General features: G+C 39.9%; 1 protein-coding gene across 1 annotated transcript in view; it reads left to right on the forward strand.

Moving 5' to 3' along the window:
* LOC121851532 (carabin-like) overlaps positions 1-16,950 on the forward strand; it is a gene marked incomplete at its 3' end in the record, with an annotated part of 46,291 nt that continues 29,341 nt past the window's right edge. The window contains exons 1-10 of the mRNA XM_042345460.1: positions 1-147; positions 365-409; positions 1,876-1,963; positions 2,284-2,391; positions 3,060-3,264; positions 4,084-4,209; positions 6,008-6,131; positions 7,419-7,488; positions 8,121-8,235; positions 13,493-13,610. Of these exons, the coding sequence (XP_042201394.1) occupies positions 2,380-2,391; positions 3,060-3,264; positions 4,084-4,209; positions 6,008-6,131; positions 7,419-7,488; positions 8,121-8,235; positions 13,493-13,610 (770 nt within the window). The remainder of the gene's footprint in view (positions 148-364; positions 410-1,875; positions 1,964-2,283; positions 2,392-3,059; positions 3,265-4,083; positions 4,210-6,007; positions 6,132-7,418; positions 7,489-8,120; positions 8,236-13,492; positions 13,611-16,950) is intronic.

Raw genomic sequence — 16,950 nt, forward strand, 5'->3', positions numbered from 1 at the left:
AGGAAGAGGAAGAGGAGGAACGTGGGAGGTCCGAGTGGCGGCAGATTCGAATTTGCCCTTTGAGTCGCTGTTTGGCGTCAGTTCAGCAACGACCGATTTGCCATCGTCAGGAGTTGGTTCCTGTGGGCGCTCTCACTCGGGAAGAAGGTTTGATTATAGGATTTAAATCAACCTCCACCCACACCACCACCACCACAACACCAACAACTCTCAGTCAGTCTATCACCAGGGTCTGGGTGTGGGGGGGGGGGAGGTTTGTAATTAAAACCCACACAAAAACACCCAAACCAATGAGCAGGTCCAGCCATTCCCGGCCACACTGTTTCCTGGGTTTCGACCAGTTCGGCTTCGCTGTGTTTCGCAGATCTTCTGACAGGTGGAAACAGGAGCATCGCAGCCACGACTACAGGCAAGTTACAACAACAACAACAACAAGATTGCATTTATAGAGCGCCTTTCACGTCGGGAGGACGTCCCAAGGCGCTGGACAGTTGGGTCGGGACCGAGCAGGGGGTTAATGGTCAGGGTGAGGGGAGGGAGGGAAGGGAGGGAGTGAGGAGGGGGGAAATGGTCAGGGTGAGGGGAGGGGAGGAAAGGGAGGGAGTGAGGAGGGGGTAGAGAGTCGAGAGGGGAGCTGAAGGCGCGGTGGAAGTTACTGTTACACAGTAACAAGACGGGTTGCCAGACCGGAGGGGCTCCAGCCCGAAATGAACCCCCCCAAATACCGGCTGGCAGAGGCTGGGAATCTGAAACAACCACCGCAAGCGGCTGGGAACACTCAGCAGGTCAGGCAGCATCTATGGAGAGAGGAAAGTGACCTCAAGGGTCGTGGACCCCAAAGGTTGACTCACTTTCCTTTCTCCGTGGATGCTGCCTGACCTGCTGAGTGTCCCCGGCCGCTCTAGTCACTTGGTCCAGAGTAAGAACTCGAGTTGTTTCATCAAGTGACAGACAAAGTTCAGGACGGGGGTCAGCAAGATTTTTTTCGCCCCCAAAATACACGGTCACCGCACTTTACAGTGTGTCCTGTGAAGCGCTTTGAGATGTTTCGAAGACGTTATCAGGCTCTGTGTCAATTGCCAGGATTATTATTATTAATATTGCTGTGTTGAAGTGTTGGACCCACTATGATTGTTTTTATTCTGTTCACAAATCCGGGCCACCCATTACAGGCAACACAACAAGAGACAGAAGTGTCTCTCGATTGAGCTTCATTATTTCTGACAAGTACAACAGTTACCTGCGAGACTGAACCCCAGAGATGGTGTTTCCTTCAACAGCCGCCCCCACCCCCCCCATTGTGACCTGTTGTTCTGGAGCTGATTTAAAATGGTTCCAAGAAAAAAAAGGTGACATTCACATTCGGTTTTGGTCTCTTGTTGATCGTTGCAAGTCTATGTCGTGACAAGTGTTATAAGGAGAAGGCAACATGAGATGGGAAAGAGACAGTTCATATATTTTTTTTAGGTTTATTTTTCAATGGAAATCTGACCTTCTGGGTATCTGTTTGCACTCAAGTTGCACTCCAGTATGCTTGCAGTTTTTATCCATTAAAAATCTGTTATTGAAACAGTCGGTCATTCAGTCTGTCAAACCTGATCTGCTGATTTATTGAATAATGACAGATTCTGTTTCCATGTTTCCAATATCTTTGTTTCCAGAGTATCTGTTCACACCTTTGACACTCAATTATACTAACCTGTAAAAGCAGTAAAAGACTAAGTGACTTAGAGGTCACCATTCTCTTTATCTTCTTTATCTTTACTTTTATTTTCCTAATCCCAAATATTTTACCCCAAAGGACATACCTTATCATTGATTGGGCTCTTATTGTATTATCTATCCCAAATTTAAATGTTTGTGTCTTGTCAACAGTTACCCAAGGATAAGTGCTTCAAAAATAGAAGCATGGAAAGAACTACTTTGCAACTGGGATGAAGCTAGTACATCTTGCACAAATAAGGTAACTAAAGCATCACAAAAACTCTGTCGACCATAGCTTTCTTTTATATAATGCCTTAAAAGAACATCTTAAAGTACTCAGCCAATGAAGTCGTAGACTCCAAGCAATCAAACAAGAGGTTGAAAGATCTTGTGTAGAGCTTAGTCAATGTCGTATGTTTTTAGGGTGTTTAGGAACGTCGGTAGAGGGGTAGCATTGCAAATGGGTTTTGGAAATGTAATTAAATACTCTGTGTTCACCAACTCCACTGAAAACCCAAAGCTTACTCTCCAAACCTATCTAGTGTGTTTAAATTTTTTTGTTTATTGGACCCTGTGCAGATTCGTGTTCTCCTGGAAGAAGGTGTCCCTCTCCAACTGCGCTGCTTTGTGTGGAAATGTTTACTGGGCAGTGACCTGTGTAAAGAAACCAATGCCATGACTTATCAGGTATGAGAATGGTATTGGGCTTATTCTCTAAAATATACATTTTTAAATAAAAATATGATTTTTTTTAATGTGTCCAAATAAAATAATTAAAGGTGACAAATCAAGATGAAAGCTAAACACATTGCAGTGTAACGATGTGTAAAAGTGCGCCCCAATGTGAGGCAGGTTAAGGATACATTAGCCCTTTGAGGACCCTCTCAGATCAGAACAAACTGGGTTCTTGAATAGGTTACCAGGTAGGGTGGTTGAGACCAGAACTCATTAAAGAACAGCTTGATGCTGTGATGGGAAGAGGATAGGGTGGGTATTCTGGAAGGATGAGATCAAATGGGTTAAAGAATACAACCAGTGCGAAATCAGAAGAAACAAATCAGGATGTGGTGCCACAAGGTATTACAATAATACTGTTCGGATCTCCCTTTCTTCCCAGCATATCCACCAAGGAGAGTTTCTTAAGCAGTGGACCATTGAGTCTAACTTCAAACCTCATATTCCATATCTGAATTTGAGTAATCTATTGGTTCAAACAGTTTTCATATGTTTGTTATTTCTTTGTCACCAGCAGCCGTAGAAGCAAATACAAATGTAAATGTTCTGATATTTATATGTGTAGTATGGTTTGTTATTCACTGGAGGCATGTTGGCCAACTCTTTCTTCTTTCTCTCAGGACTATGTGTACGAGATTCGCAATCAGCTGGATGATCTCGGTGTGAACGGGTATGGAGTCCGTCAGGCTATTTCTGCTCTGTGTAATGCTGACTATCAGAGAGGGAAAACACAAAGCAGAGTTCAACTCCATCTACAGAATCTGGAGTCTGACCAAAACCCAAAGGTTCACATTGACGTCTTGAGACAGATTGTTCTGGATGTTGGTAAGCAGTTGAATTGTAAAAAATAAATTCTTTCATCTGACCATGTGATAGGTTTTGGCGTTGTGCTGGAAAATTCAGAGGCGTATGATAATGCAATCATTCTTAGAGTGATGTATCATAGACCTGGACCAGGGCTGTGAATGCTGAGTTAGCAGTGAGTGGTTTAGATAATTTAGTGCAACAATCTGGCAGTTTGTGGAAGCTGTAGGAGTTATTTTACCCATTAGTTAGGATTTAGTGTCACCAAATTATGTAAATATCGCGTTAAGAGGGTTATGCTGCTACTTGGATCAATATTGACTCATACATTGAACGCCACTGGCACCTAGATTGTAGACTTATGTCTGTGACCATGATAGATAGTGAAATTTGGGGAAAAGAGTTGACCTATTTATACTGTAATGTCTGAAGCTACAGTCTCAGATATTTTGACGTGCTCAGTTTGAGCATGTCAATCACAGCTTGGCTTTGCTTTAGTGAGAACCATTTATCCTTAATCCTAATAACTGAAATTCAATAAAAGGCAAAATACTGCAGATGCTGGAAATCTGAAATAAAAAACAGAAGTAGCTGGGATCACTCAGCGGGTCAGGCAGCATTTACGGAGAGGGGAACGTGAGTTAACGTTGCAGGTAGATGACCTTGCTTCGGTCTTTTAAAGCAGTTATTTAACGACTCATTGTTTTTATAAAGTAAAATCTTACTTTCTCGTTTCAGTTTTTTTTTCAAAAGTTTAGAATGGGTAAAGAGTGATTTATTAATCAGTGTATCTGATATTAAACATAACAAGGTGTGTTCTTTATATGCTCCTTTGTATAGAAAGATCCTTTCCCACTCACTGCTCTCTGATGGGTGAAAATCCTGAAGCTAAAGAGGGACAAGCAAAGCTTTTCAGGATCCTGTCAGCATATGCCAAGCACAATCCCCAAATCGGCTACTGCCAAGGTAGGTCAAAGAATAATTTAGAGCAACTTAACTTGAACGTGAAATTATATATTTAATTTCGCCTTATTTTCCCTTCAACTATTATTTTATGTTGCAAATAAAGGAAATGTATTTGGGAGGGAGAGGATGGAGGGGGAGAAAGTAATAGAGAGAGAGAGAGAAAGAGAAAACAAAAGAGAAAAATAATGGCCTTATTTCTTTCACTGAGTATATCAATTCATATTTCTCATCAAATGCTGCTCGTTCCAAGATTTTATCGGTTTTTTGTGTTCACGCTGCACAATAAATTTGAATTATTTATAATTTGAGAATGTCAAATCATACACCTAAGAAAAGTTTGCTATTTTAATACAGGGAACATTGAAAGTGTACTGTTTGCTCAAAGCTTTCTTTTAAACTGTAGGATAGTGTGTGTGTGTGTGTGTGTGTGTGTGGGTAGTAACACCAGAAGGGGGCGCTAGCGTTCCAGCTATCAGACCTGCATCAATACTGCACTTAAAGCACTTAAAAGCCAATCGACAGATCATTAACAGGTTAAATATCTCCAAGAATGAGATGAAAAGGGTTATACGATCTTCATTGTGAGTTTATTTTTTCATCATGCTTTACTTTGTGACTCTATTCCTGTCATTCCCCAAGTGGGAGGACGTGCCTTTCGACTGTTCATTTGTGGGAGAACGTTGCAGAATTCCGTAAAGTAAACAAATTCTCATTCCTGTCATGTAAATAATGACTTTCACTTTATATTCTCCAATGATAAATAATTCTAATCTATTAAAAAGCCTTTGGATAAAATATACAGTGTATTCACTTTATGGTGTATTCTCCGAAGCGCTTTGAGATGTCGCAAAAACAAATGCAAGGATTATTATTATCATAAGGTAAGGAATAGCTGATCAGTACTGGAGGGTTAGACCATCTCCTGCTGACTCTAATCAAAATCCACTGACACTGCAGTGTTTTACAATACCCTGCCCTTTGGAAAGGGTTTTGTGTTTCTTTTGACAGTTTTGTTGTTGGCTTCTGTGTCTGGATAGACCGAAGATTCAGAGCTCTCGTGTGTTTCAATAGGATTAGCAGCTTCTTTTGATATTTGAAATCTGGACATTCAATGCTTCGACAAACTTAAGGTGCTCTAATTTCCTATCAATCCAGATAATATCATTCTTAACTTTCTGACTAAATTATGCCTCATTTTCTATTCAAATTGATCAGATGAAAAATTGGGTAACTAACACCTCCACCAAGAGAAGTGTCTAACAACAGGAGACATTATTACAGTAATACCACTTAGGGCATTTTTCTGATCCGCTGGAAGGTGAAGGAGTCACCCAACATTTAAATACCAATTCATTCATTCTGTTCAAAGGTAATACGTTAATTTTAAATGATAGAGGAGAAGGGGCCAAGTGATTTTGTTAAAAATATAACATTCTCATTGTAACTCCAGAACACTCAGGGCTGTCCAGCTTGGTATTTCTCTTCGGATAATGTGGATTATGGAGCCAGGCTGACAATGGGACCTCATCCCAATAAACTTCCTCATAGTGTTCCACTCACTGTGAGATCGTCATGATTCATAGAGATCCTTTCATTGGAAGAATTACGGCAAAAACATAGCAAAAATGTAACCCAAGAATATACTCAATTTTTGATCTGCTGATCTCTGGTGAACCTGGAACTTCGCGCATGTGGATTTGATTTTGTGTGAATGATTTTTAGCTCTACAGCATGTGACAGTTCTGTGCATTTTTTTTAAAAATCCTTTGTTGTTTTATAAAATACTTTCTTTGGCCAGGGATGTCCTACATAGCTGCCATGCTGCTAATCAACATGCCAGAAGAGGATGCTTTTTGGGCTCTGGTGGTCCTGCTGGAGAAGCCGAAGTATCTTGCTGGATTTTATGAACACTCTCTGGATACGTAAGTGTCAGTGTGGCTGATTTCAATGCCCTTCTGTGCTTTCTCTCCCTCTCTCGTGGCGATGTGGCGCTGAAGTTCAGTTACTTCAGGAATAAAATTTAAAAGCACAGTGAAAGTACACTTCCATCTAATGCCTTGTGGGACAGATCAGGGCACCTCTGCTGTCCATCACAGGATTAACTTGATACTCTTCATCAACACGATCGCAAATAAATTGTAGCTCCTATCAAGAACTTGACAATAGAATCTTGCTACCGCTGATGACTTTCCAAGGTGCTGGTGTATTTATCCTTCGACAGAATCACTTGCTACACTTCTTACTCAAAAGCTTCGGTAATTCATCATCTCATTTTACACATGGAATAACGGTTGGCAAAAATCAAGTTTTGTTTTATTGCAGAAAATAATACTATGAACCATTAAAAGTATCACATCCTCCCGACGCGAAAGGCACTATACAAATGTAATCTTGTTGTTTTTGAATCAATTTGTGAAACTTTCTAAAAACACTAATCTGTACCAAGAAATACAACTTTTCACGTTAGTTTTGTGATTCTTATGCTTGATATTTACAACAAAGTTTCATTATTAATGAGTGAAGCCACTAAATCGTCTTTTAATTTTCTTTTTATCCTTCTCGCAAGTTTGTCCTAAGTAAAAACAAATGCTTGATGCTTTTAATGGTTCATAGTATTATTTCTGCAATAAAATAAAACTTGATTTTTGCCAACCGTTATTCAATATGTGTAAAATGAGATGATGAATTATTGAAGCTTTTGGGTAAAAAGTGTAGCAAGTGATTAGGTGTTTATGGCACATGAATAATGGCAAATAAAAGACTTTATTAATTCCATTTATCTACCACCCTTGCTCGGCGTCCCACCCTGTCTCTGTGAAGCTCTCCGAGACATTTCCCATGTGGAGGGCGCTGGATCAGAGAGACGCACCTCTGCTGTCCATGACAAGATTCCTGATATTGTTCATCACCATCTCCAGTCAGTAGCAGCTCCTGTCAAGAACTGGTGCCCAGAGTGGCCAAAGTTATTGAATATTCTTTTCTCGTGCCTTTTTCTAATAATAATCCTTGCATTTGACCCAGCGCCTTTATCACGCCTTTGAGACGTCTCAAAGCGCTTCACAGCATATACTGTAAAGTGTAGCGACTGTGTGTTTTTTGGGCAAAATATTTTCATAAAAATTAAACATCTACATTTTTATAAACCTTTTCAAGACCTGCTGTAACAGGCTAAAACATGTTTGTGACACTATAACGGTTTGTTTCCACAGAATTCAGAGGCACGCCAAGATCTTTCAACAACTGCTCAAGCATCGTATGCCTAAACTCTGGCAGCACATGGTAACATTTTAAGAGTAAAACTAGTCTTTTTGATCCTTTCTCTAAAGAACTTTTTTGAAGTACAGTAAAGAGCCGAGTACCTGCACTAATTGGGATTGGCCCTTTGTGGATAAACCGGGGGGATATTTTGATAAGCTGCAAAATGCAAGTTGGTTGCAGCCAATTGTTCTGTCAGTAGTTATATTGTCACACCAGGGGGGTAATTGATAAAGAAAAACCGTGATCAATTCTAGTACAGTAGTTCAGAAATGCTATATTTTGTGCAGGGCTCTGTATAAATGTGAGTTGTTTTTGCTGTAGCAGTTTGTCTGGGCTCTGACTGAGAATTATTTGGTACTTGGTCTTTCAGAAAAATTGGGTAGATTTGTAGTTCTCTGCATAGAAGCTTTGTGAGGATCCTGATATTCACTTATCCAAAAAAAATCCCTCAAAACATCAGCGTGGGAAGCCAAAACGGCTGACTTCTAGGTCATTTAGGTTGCCACTGACTCCACTCCCCACGCACTGTTTTGAAATATCCAACTACAAGTTGGAACAGTACGATCGGGGAAGAAAAGTACTTAATATTTGAATCATGCCTTATGGTGTTGCACAATTGTTTTAATTCCGTGCTTTGGTTTTAATCCCGGCAGGAACATTTGGAGGTGGCACCATTGCTGTTTATAACCACTTGGTTTCTGACACTCTTTACATCCTTGCCTTGCTGGGATTCAGTCCTGGCTGTGTGGGACTTCATCATTCTCGATGGTAAGATAAACAAACCCAATGCTGAAAGGAATTGACGGGATCTCTTGGAAACCATATTATTTACACTGATAAAAAAAAACTGAGCCAGATGGGTAAACATGAAGTAATATAAATAAGTAATAATAATCCTTGCATTTGATATAGCGCCCGTCTTATCACGTCATTGCGACGTCTCAAAAGTGCTTCACAGAATATATTGTAAAGTGGATGAACTGTGTATTTTGTGGGTGAAATGCAGCAGCCATTTAATTTAAATAATCCAACTTAGATGAAATAAACCATAATATACCTTTTGTCTCGTGGCGTTTCCACCTTAGCCACCAGATCTATTATTTTCTCACTGGTCCACTGAAGGAAACTTTTGGTACCAGTTAGAACTTAGGTTCTGTCCTAAGTTCCGAGAATTAAACGATGGAGGTCATTCTCTGAACTGTCACCAAAGTGTAACTTTTTTGATGTTTGTGTTACCTTTGTCACGACTTTAAAACATGTATTTAAATTTATGTGAAGTTTCTAAAGTCTCCGTATTTAGCACTCACTGGGCCCCAACATTAAGGAATTGTTTCGCAGGGCAGATTAATCGGTTCTAGAAATAACACTAGTTTGGGGTGAACAGTTGAAATTTTAAACATGGAAGATAATGAGTGCTAAACGTTATTCCTATAGCTGTACCATCCATTGCTGTTTCGTCTCATAATTTGTGTTAGCCTCGGCTACGAGCTCAAAGCCCTGACTCTCTGATGCAATGCTAGGGAAGTGTTACATTGCCAGATGTGCCGTCCTTTAGATGAGATGTTAAACCGTCTGCTCCCTCCCTCCCTGCCATCCAAACGAGGAATTTCAGGCAGTTGTTTTTTGGTTTGCAATATAAGAGGCTACTGCAGCTGGAACAAACAGTTTCAGTTTTTTTTTCATAAGGTTTTTCTTTTAGGACGTTATTGTTATTGTTATTACACCAAAATTGCACTATAAGGGAAGTGAACTGATGCCAGACACATTTTCCCTCTAAATCAAGGTGCCCAGGTACTGATGTACACAGCAAATGTGTTTGAAGCTTCCACTAAATTTCAAGCCATGACTCGCAATGTTTTCCTTCACATCAGGCCACTAACTTGGCTCTGTACCTGTATAATTCATCTGCTCGGAGCAGGTGGTGGCTTTCATGCAGATGGTGTCGAGGTTTAATAGCACATGGTTGAATGAGGGAGAATATTTCTACGCTCAGTGAATTCAGGACATTGAGGCTTTCTCTACGAGAAATGTGAACCTTGGTCAACCAATGATGTTCACCTCATAATGGAGGAGTGACAATAAACAAGAGGGACTTCAACAGCATTCACTGTGTCCACATTTCGTATTTCTCTGGTGACAGATGGATAATCATTAGAAGGACAAATTATTTGTTTTAGCAAGTTAGTGAGCCAGCTATCATCTGAGCGAGTCGCACCAGCCACTAAGAGGCGTAAGAGAACAATCGAGTGAATTTAGAGCAGCTCGGGTTTTTGCAGCTACCGTGGAGAAGATTGTTAGGTATTGTATAATGCTGTAATTGACCTGGTTCTCATCTATTTATCAGGGCCCCAGATGTCTTGTACACTGTAGCATGCACTGACTATACTATGACGTCTGATTTAACCTGCATTATTCATAGCCCATAACTAATGATGAAACAATAAAACGAGCCCTGGTGGCCCTTTGTAACCTTTTCTACAGCAATTTACGACGAGTCCCAAAGATCCACTTCATTACCGATTGCAAAAAGATTTTTTTTTAATCTGGCAGACTGCTGCTATTTTCTTTAACACCCCGATACTCTCCTCCTCCTAGACAGTGACGTACGACTTTTACGCAACATGATTTCAAAGGAACTTAATTAAAGTCCTCTAGAACTACAGCTAATATGATAATTATGCAGTAGGTCTAATATAATAGTAATAATCCTTTCAATTGATGTAGCACCTTATCATGTCTTCGAGACGTCTCAAAGCGCTTCACAGAATATACTGTAAAGTGAATGGACTGTATATTTTGTGGGCGAAATCTGATATTAAACCTAAGCTACACCCTATTCAACTGAAAATCTAATTTACAGTTCACTTACCAATCTATCACAATTGAGGCACCAAATATTCACATCACGGGGCGGGGGATGGGGGGGCAGAGGAGAGTTAAAAAAACAAATAGGTGTTTCCCAAGTTCTTTGCAAAATACTACAGTGATGTGTCACGAGGGAGGAGGGAAGCTCCAGAGCTACTTTGAGAGGATATCCACTTAGTTTTTTATTTTACTGACAAACTACATTGCCAGTGCAATGACTAACATTTGGTTTTGAGTGCGCCTTTAACCCTACAGCTGTGTGAAGTTGGCTTCTTGACCTGTGAACATGTTTGTAGTATTTAGCGGTCCAGAGCTTAGTACGGTCACATTTCTGAAATATCTCAAAGCTCTTTGGGTCAGTTGGTCAATCAAATTAGTCAAACCTCTTTTGGCAGCTTGGTGTCCATGTGCTGTACATGATATATAATATATTTTATATTATATGTTATATATTATATTATATAGTATTTTTTATATATATTATATATATCATATATTATTTTATATCTACATTATATATTCTATTCTATATTCTATTCTATATTTGTGTATACACAGCTTTGCAGCTGTGCTGATAAGACATGTGACCAACATGTACCATGTCTGACATTGTGAAGTATTTTGCACTTTAATTTATTGAAATGTTAATCAAAGCCACTTTAAATCACTATTATATATTTTTCAAAAATTACTTGACCAGCAAGGGAACCTTTGCAAAGTTTTCAAATATTGAAAAACATTCCAACACTTTTCTGCATTTTAAATTGTTTTTATTAAAACCGCTGCGTTTGAGTTGCTGATTTCTGATTCTATCAGTGTGGGTGCCTTCATTGACACGGCTGAAAGGGATGTTGTGCGGAGAATCCGTTGCTGTAGAAACATTTGTTGACACTCGGTGGTTGAGGCACAACAGTTAACTCCGGCAGCGTCAAACACTCTAGGCCAGGCTGCCAGCTCAGACAGATTCTAATTGATTTTATTTTTCCTTTGAGTTATAATCCCCGGCGGTTCCTTCCTCTCATTTTGGAAGCCAGCGGAAGAGGGGGACAGTTTCAACTAAGTCTTAAGAAATGGAGTGGCCAGGACAACTTCCGAGATCTTTAATTGCTATATTGCAAACCTCCATAGGTTCTTTTGAAATTATACACCACTTAGGAACCTCCTCCTTGTGATATCATAGAATCATAGAATTAATGCAGCACAAGAGGAGGCCATTCGGCCCATCGTGTCTGTACCGGCTCTGAAAAGACCTTCCAAATCAACCCCACTCCCCCTGCTCTCCCCATAGCCCTGATCAACCCCACTCCCCCACTCTCTCCCCACAGCCCTGCAAACTTGTCCTCCGCATATGCTGACTCCTACCTGATCTGTCCCCAGACCTATTTTGAGGGATAATCCAAGATTGTCTTTATAGTTCTTACAAGCTGAAGAAAGAAATAAGTGAAAGTTCCTGTTGATGAGGATAGGAATAGCTCAGATTTTGTTTCTAAACCAGAGGCTTTTGTTTTTAGCTAACAAAAGAAGACTGTGCTGTGACTTGCCTCACATGAGTCACTGAATCAATCTGCAAGACCACTTTTTTCATTTTCTATCAATCATTTGTCTCTTATTGATGGAAGTATTTTGGTATTGGCCAGGTTCCTTTGTATTGCCTGCTATTGCAACTCACAGCAACCCAAGGGAAAGTGAATAGATTTTGAAGAATGGACATAGAGCCACTTGGTTTATGTGTCTGCTCTTTGTAGGAACTGTGGGACATTTGCTCCCTGTTCACTCTTTTCTGCTGCAATTTATTAGGTTTTAGTTGACACGACAGAACTGTTTCACCTTGTGAATCCAGCACTGTGTTATCAGTAGAAAGTTTAATTGAATAAATCAGCTCCAAAGGCTGTTTTTACTAATCTTTGCCCTTCCCTCTCGAAAGGACTAACTTTTCATTTAAACTTTCCAGTTGATCAAATTCAGCCTGATGGCTTTTAGATGCCACAAACTTGCATTTTACAACTAAATCGTTCAGATTACTGTAAACCCAACAGTACCTCACAGTATGTTCAATGTGTTTGTGATTTCAAGAAATTGGATAATTTGCATGTTTTGTGGTTTTCAAATGTTTTGAGTCTCTTCAAGACATTTTGGTGTCTTCAAAATGAACAAAAAAAGTGCTGCTGTAAACTAAAACCATGTCCTGCTGAATGAAATTGGTCAGGAAAAATTAAACGGCAGAATTGTGGTTCAGTTTCTATTCGCTTTCCCAACTCTTATCTTTTTTTAAAAAAAACAATGTTTTTCAAAGTACTGTTTCACCCACAAAACATAAAGTCAATTCACCTTACAGTATATTCTGTGAAGCACTTTGAGACGTGTCAGCGACGTGATAAGGCGCTATATCAAATGCAAGGAATATTTCTATTATTACTATTATTAATACAAATGTTAGAAATGTGCAGCTTTTGTACTGAAATTCACAACAGCAAGGTTTTGGGATTAATTAAGAGTAACTAATGAACTCTTACAGCATTGGCCTATATTTGTATCTCTTTAAGATGACCTTTTGCTTAACAAACACATAATTCTCCAATGACCCACAAGATTCAGTCTATGATTGAGTATTTTATGCTACGAGATGGTTTGTGTTGTTGCTGTAATACTAAATTATGATAGTTACTGGCTGTAAAAACCTCTGATGTATATTTTGCAGAAAATGCCTGGAAATCCGCACTGTATACTTGAATATTTCAAAATCAGCATTCTGGTGTAGAGTGCAAAGATTGCAGATCGGACTGTTATTTATGTCAGGACTGTACCAGTATGTTACTGGTGCTGTTTCCAGAGAAGTGCAGACAGACAGTGCAGAGCTATAGCTGCTATGGCTGGTTGTACTAATTGGGGGTGCGGGTGGGTGGGAGGGGGCATTTTTACATATTCAGAGTTTTTAATGCTGTTGGCAATAGTTCCTTAAAAACCTATTATAAGGTGCAATAAACTGTTAGGAGTCATCCTCTTACTTGTGCTCAGATTCCAGCAATTAACACGGGACGGGGGTGAAGGGGTCACTTGCCAGCTTTGGTTTAGGGAACAATGTGTGGCCAGATTTGGGAACTAAATGGAAAGAACAATTCCTCTGAAATTATTAATGACAATGTTTTGATATCCTTTCCAGGTATTATTGTAATATACAACACTGGGCTGTGTATCCTGAAGTTGTTGGAGCCCAGGCTACTGGTTATGGCAGATGTATCCCCGCTCCTTCCCACATTACTCCGGATCCCTATCGACATGTACGTACACTCGCCTTCAAACCTAACGTTAGACCTTGATATAATCTGTTTACTGTTTAATGCTTTCTTTGCAAAAAACATTGTGTTTGTGGAGTCCTGTAGCTTTGTGGTTACAGAACTCGTCTCGCAAGCGAGAGGACCTACTCCCGGGCTGGGCAAAGCGTCAGGCAACTTTAGGATCGCGGTTGTTAGTCAATTGGCTTTTCTGGGCGTAATAATCCCTTTAAAACAAAAACTAATAATAAAAACAAAATTCAGCCACTCAATCCACAACTGTTTGTGGGACACTGCTGTGCGCAATTGGCTGTCACGTTTCACCCACAAAATATAGTCAATTCACTTTACAGTATATCCTGTGAAGCGTTTTGAAGACGTGATAAGGAGCTATATCAAATGCAAGGATTATTATTATTATAAGAAAATTCCCAAAGGAATATTATTTTTCAAACAGTTCAATTTACACCAGGTGCAATAACCTCAAAGAAAAACTGGGTGGATGTTTGTTTTTAGTCATTGTTAATGCTGAGCTTAATTTCACTTATGCAAACACTTGACATCACATGCTGTATTTAGGTAGCAGGTGAGTGTCGCTGTGCTCACCTGCACACATATTTCTATCAACATTTGGCTTCCCCGTCTGTTTGTTATTAGCTAGGATTTTGATTACGGGTTAAAAATTGTTTTGCTTAAATTTGTCTTGGGTTCCATTAACATTCCCTTTTTCTAGCGGACAGAGAGGTTCTCTTCTGAAAGCTCACCCAGCCCACCATCCAATATTTACCAGTTAGTTTATGCTTGTGATTCGGTGCCAAAGCAAACTAACTGATTTGAGGGAGTTAACGGGACAGCTGTACACGTTGGGAAGCAGAACAGCAACAAATCTTTAAAGCAGTTTGATAGTTTTGGCAAATCCCCAAGTTAGAACCACTTTATAATTGTTGTATCTGATTGAAGGTGAGAGAAGGGGCAATTGCAATGTGGAATCCTAAAATAAAATCAGAAAAGCTTTATTACCTCCTCTCTTTGTACCTGCCCGTTGCTTGCTTGTGTGAGTCTGGGCTGAATCGTACAAACAAGGCTGATACATTTGCAACACGGTGGGGGGAAAAAAAAACATTACTTCTTCCTATTTTTCAAGTCATTTTTTCGTCACATTGCATCTTGTTTTCTTGACGTAAGACAAAAGATTGTTAGGATTATAACGGTTGAAGAGAAGGACAGGTTATAGCGGTTTAACACCTCTTAACCAACATAATGTCAGAAATTTGCCAGCAAAAAAAAATAGCACTTTCGGTTTAAGAAAAATATAAACTGTTGCACATGTAAGAAAGAGCACAAAGTCTTTTGAGCGCATTTCAAATCCCTTTTCATGTTTAACCAACAAATCACTTGAATAGTGAGGTGACCTCCCCAAATTGAGCTGCTCTGTTTAAGCAAGGCTCAGAGGTCTTCAGATCAGCCATCATTCTTCTCATCTGCAGCCACAGGACCTTCTGCTATAAATCTCATGCTCTGAGCTTTTGAAAGATTAAACTGAACAGGAGAGATGTTTGCAGTTACCTGTCAGAGAGTTTACAGCTATTTGCATTAGTGAAGCTTTGTAAAACTTTTGGTTTCACTTAACGTGGGAGCGATGTTGCTATGGAAACGGTGCCACGCTCTCCGTATTTTGGACCTGCCTCGAGGGATCTTATAAAGTAATACTGGAGCAGACCGTCCTGCTTTCATTGATTAGGCTTTCTTTCACCTTTCTGCCCTGGTGAGCAGAACTTCATGGCTTCACTGCCCAAGAATTAAGGGCTTTGGACAAAGCAACTTCACCCGCGATTGTCTAAAGATGAAATTAAATGACTATTCTTGTAGAATGACTCCTGGTTTGTATTGTGACGCACTTCACCATCTCTCCAGCCTTTGTCTTGTTATAAGGCAACTCTGGCATCCCTCGGGGCCAGTGTTTGGACACGGCTCTTGGGGAATTTGATTGGTTGAAATGTTTGCTTCAAGCTCAGCAAGTTTTACAGCGTTTTCAATCGCTTGTGACAGCCCGAAAAAGTAAAGCATGTTTTACCATTGTTAATATTGAAGTGTCGAAGCTCTAACATCTCTGTAATAAAAGCTATTACCATCTGGACTTTTCAGTGAATTAGGGCTTTAAGTAGATTGTAATTGTAATTATTAAGAAAGCCCACAGGGTGTTCGTAAAGAACCGCCTTAGGTACAAGCTAAAGAGGGCTTCACCTTGTTTTATCCTAAAAACCATGCAGGTGTTTCAAATAGACCACCCCCCCCCCCCACTTGCCCTACACACTGAGCTTCTGTGCTGTGTATAGTATTATCTCCTTTTGTTTTGCGATCTGAATGGGGAGTGGCAAGGGGAGCACTGGGGGAGGGGAGGTGAACTGGAGCTCCAACATACACACACATACGCTTGCACCCGCATGAACTGTGCTTTAAGCTGCTTCCTGTACTCCGCTCTTGTTTGTCTGCTTGTTTGTTGAAAAGAGCTGACGGGACATTCCGTCTCTGAGCTGACAGGACGTTCAAATCTCCGAAGGAAATAGGAGAGCAGTGCAGGAGAGGATTTTAACGTTTAAAAAAATCTATATCTGATTGAGGTGTTTAAAATGATAAAGAGATTTGGCAAGGTAGCTGGAGAGAAACCTTGCCCTCTGGGAGGGGAATCCAAGATAAGAGGATAGCATCTTAAAATTAAAATTCAAGCTAAACTAATTAGGAGTGAATGAGAAAGCACTTTGTCACACAGAGGGTTGTGGACACGTGGAATCACTACCCCCCAAAAGGTTACAGATGTGGGTCAATTGAAATATTTAAGAGGGAGTTAGATAAATATTTTGTTGGCAAAGGGAAATTGTGAAATGGTATTAAGTTGCAGTTCAACCATGAGCTGATAACACGTCAGACTGAATGTTCAGTCTGTTTTATGTTTTTATAATCTTGCTTGAATTTTTGATACCCATTGATTAAGAGCACATTTCAGCAGTTTTGNTTTTTAAAAAACATTTTAGGATTGCGATGAGGGGATTCAGTTCCATTAATGATGCCACGTGCAGGAAATTCATTGATGGTAGGGATAGGGGAGAAGAGGATGGAAACATTATTGGGTTGATGATCAGACTGTTGATCAATAATGTGTGTAAACAACAAACATAAAAAATAAAGAAGCCCCCAAAGTAGAACAAGGACACACAGAGAGTAGATTGACAAGTGATAGTGTCATTGTAGTGAATGATTTGCAGAAGAGGGAAGTAAGGGTAAGATAGTGGGACAGATAATAGTTTGGTACAAATCATTGTGCAACGTTGAAGATTACAAAATGTGT

The sequence above is a fragment of the Callorhinchus milii genome, unplaced genomic scaffold (assembly GCF_018977255.1).
Source record: "Callorhinchus milii isolate IMCB2004 unplaced genomic scaffold, IMCB_Cmil_1.0 Scaffold50, whole genome shotgun sequence".
Taxonomy (NCBI): Eukaryota; Metazoa; Chordata; class Chondrichthyes; order Chimaeriformes; family Callorhinchidae; genus Callorhinchus; species Callorhinchus milii.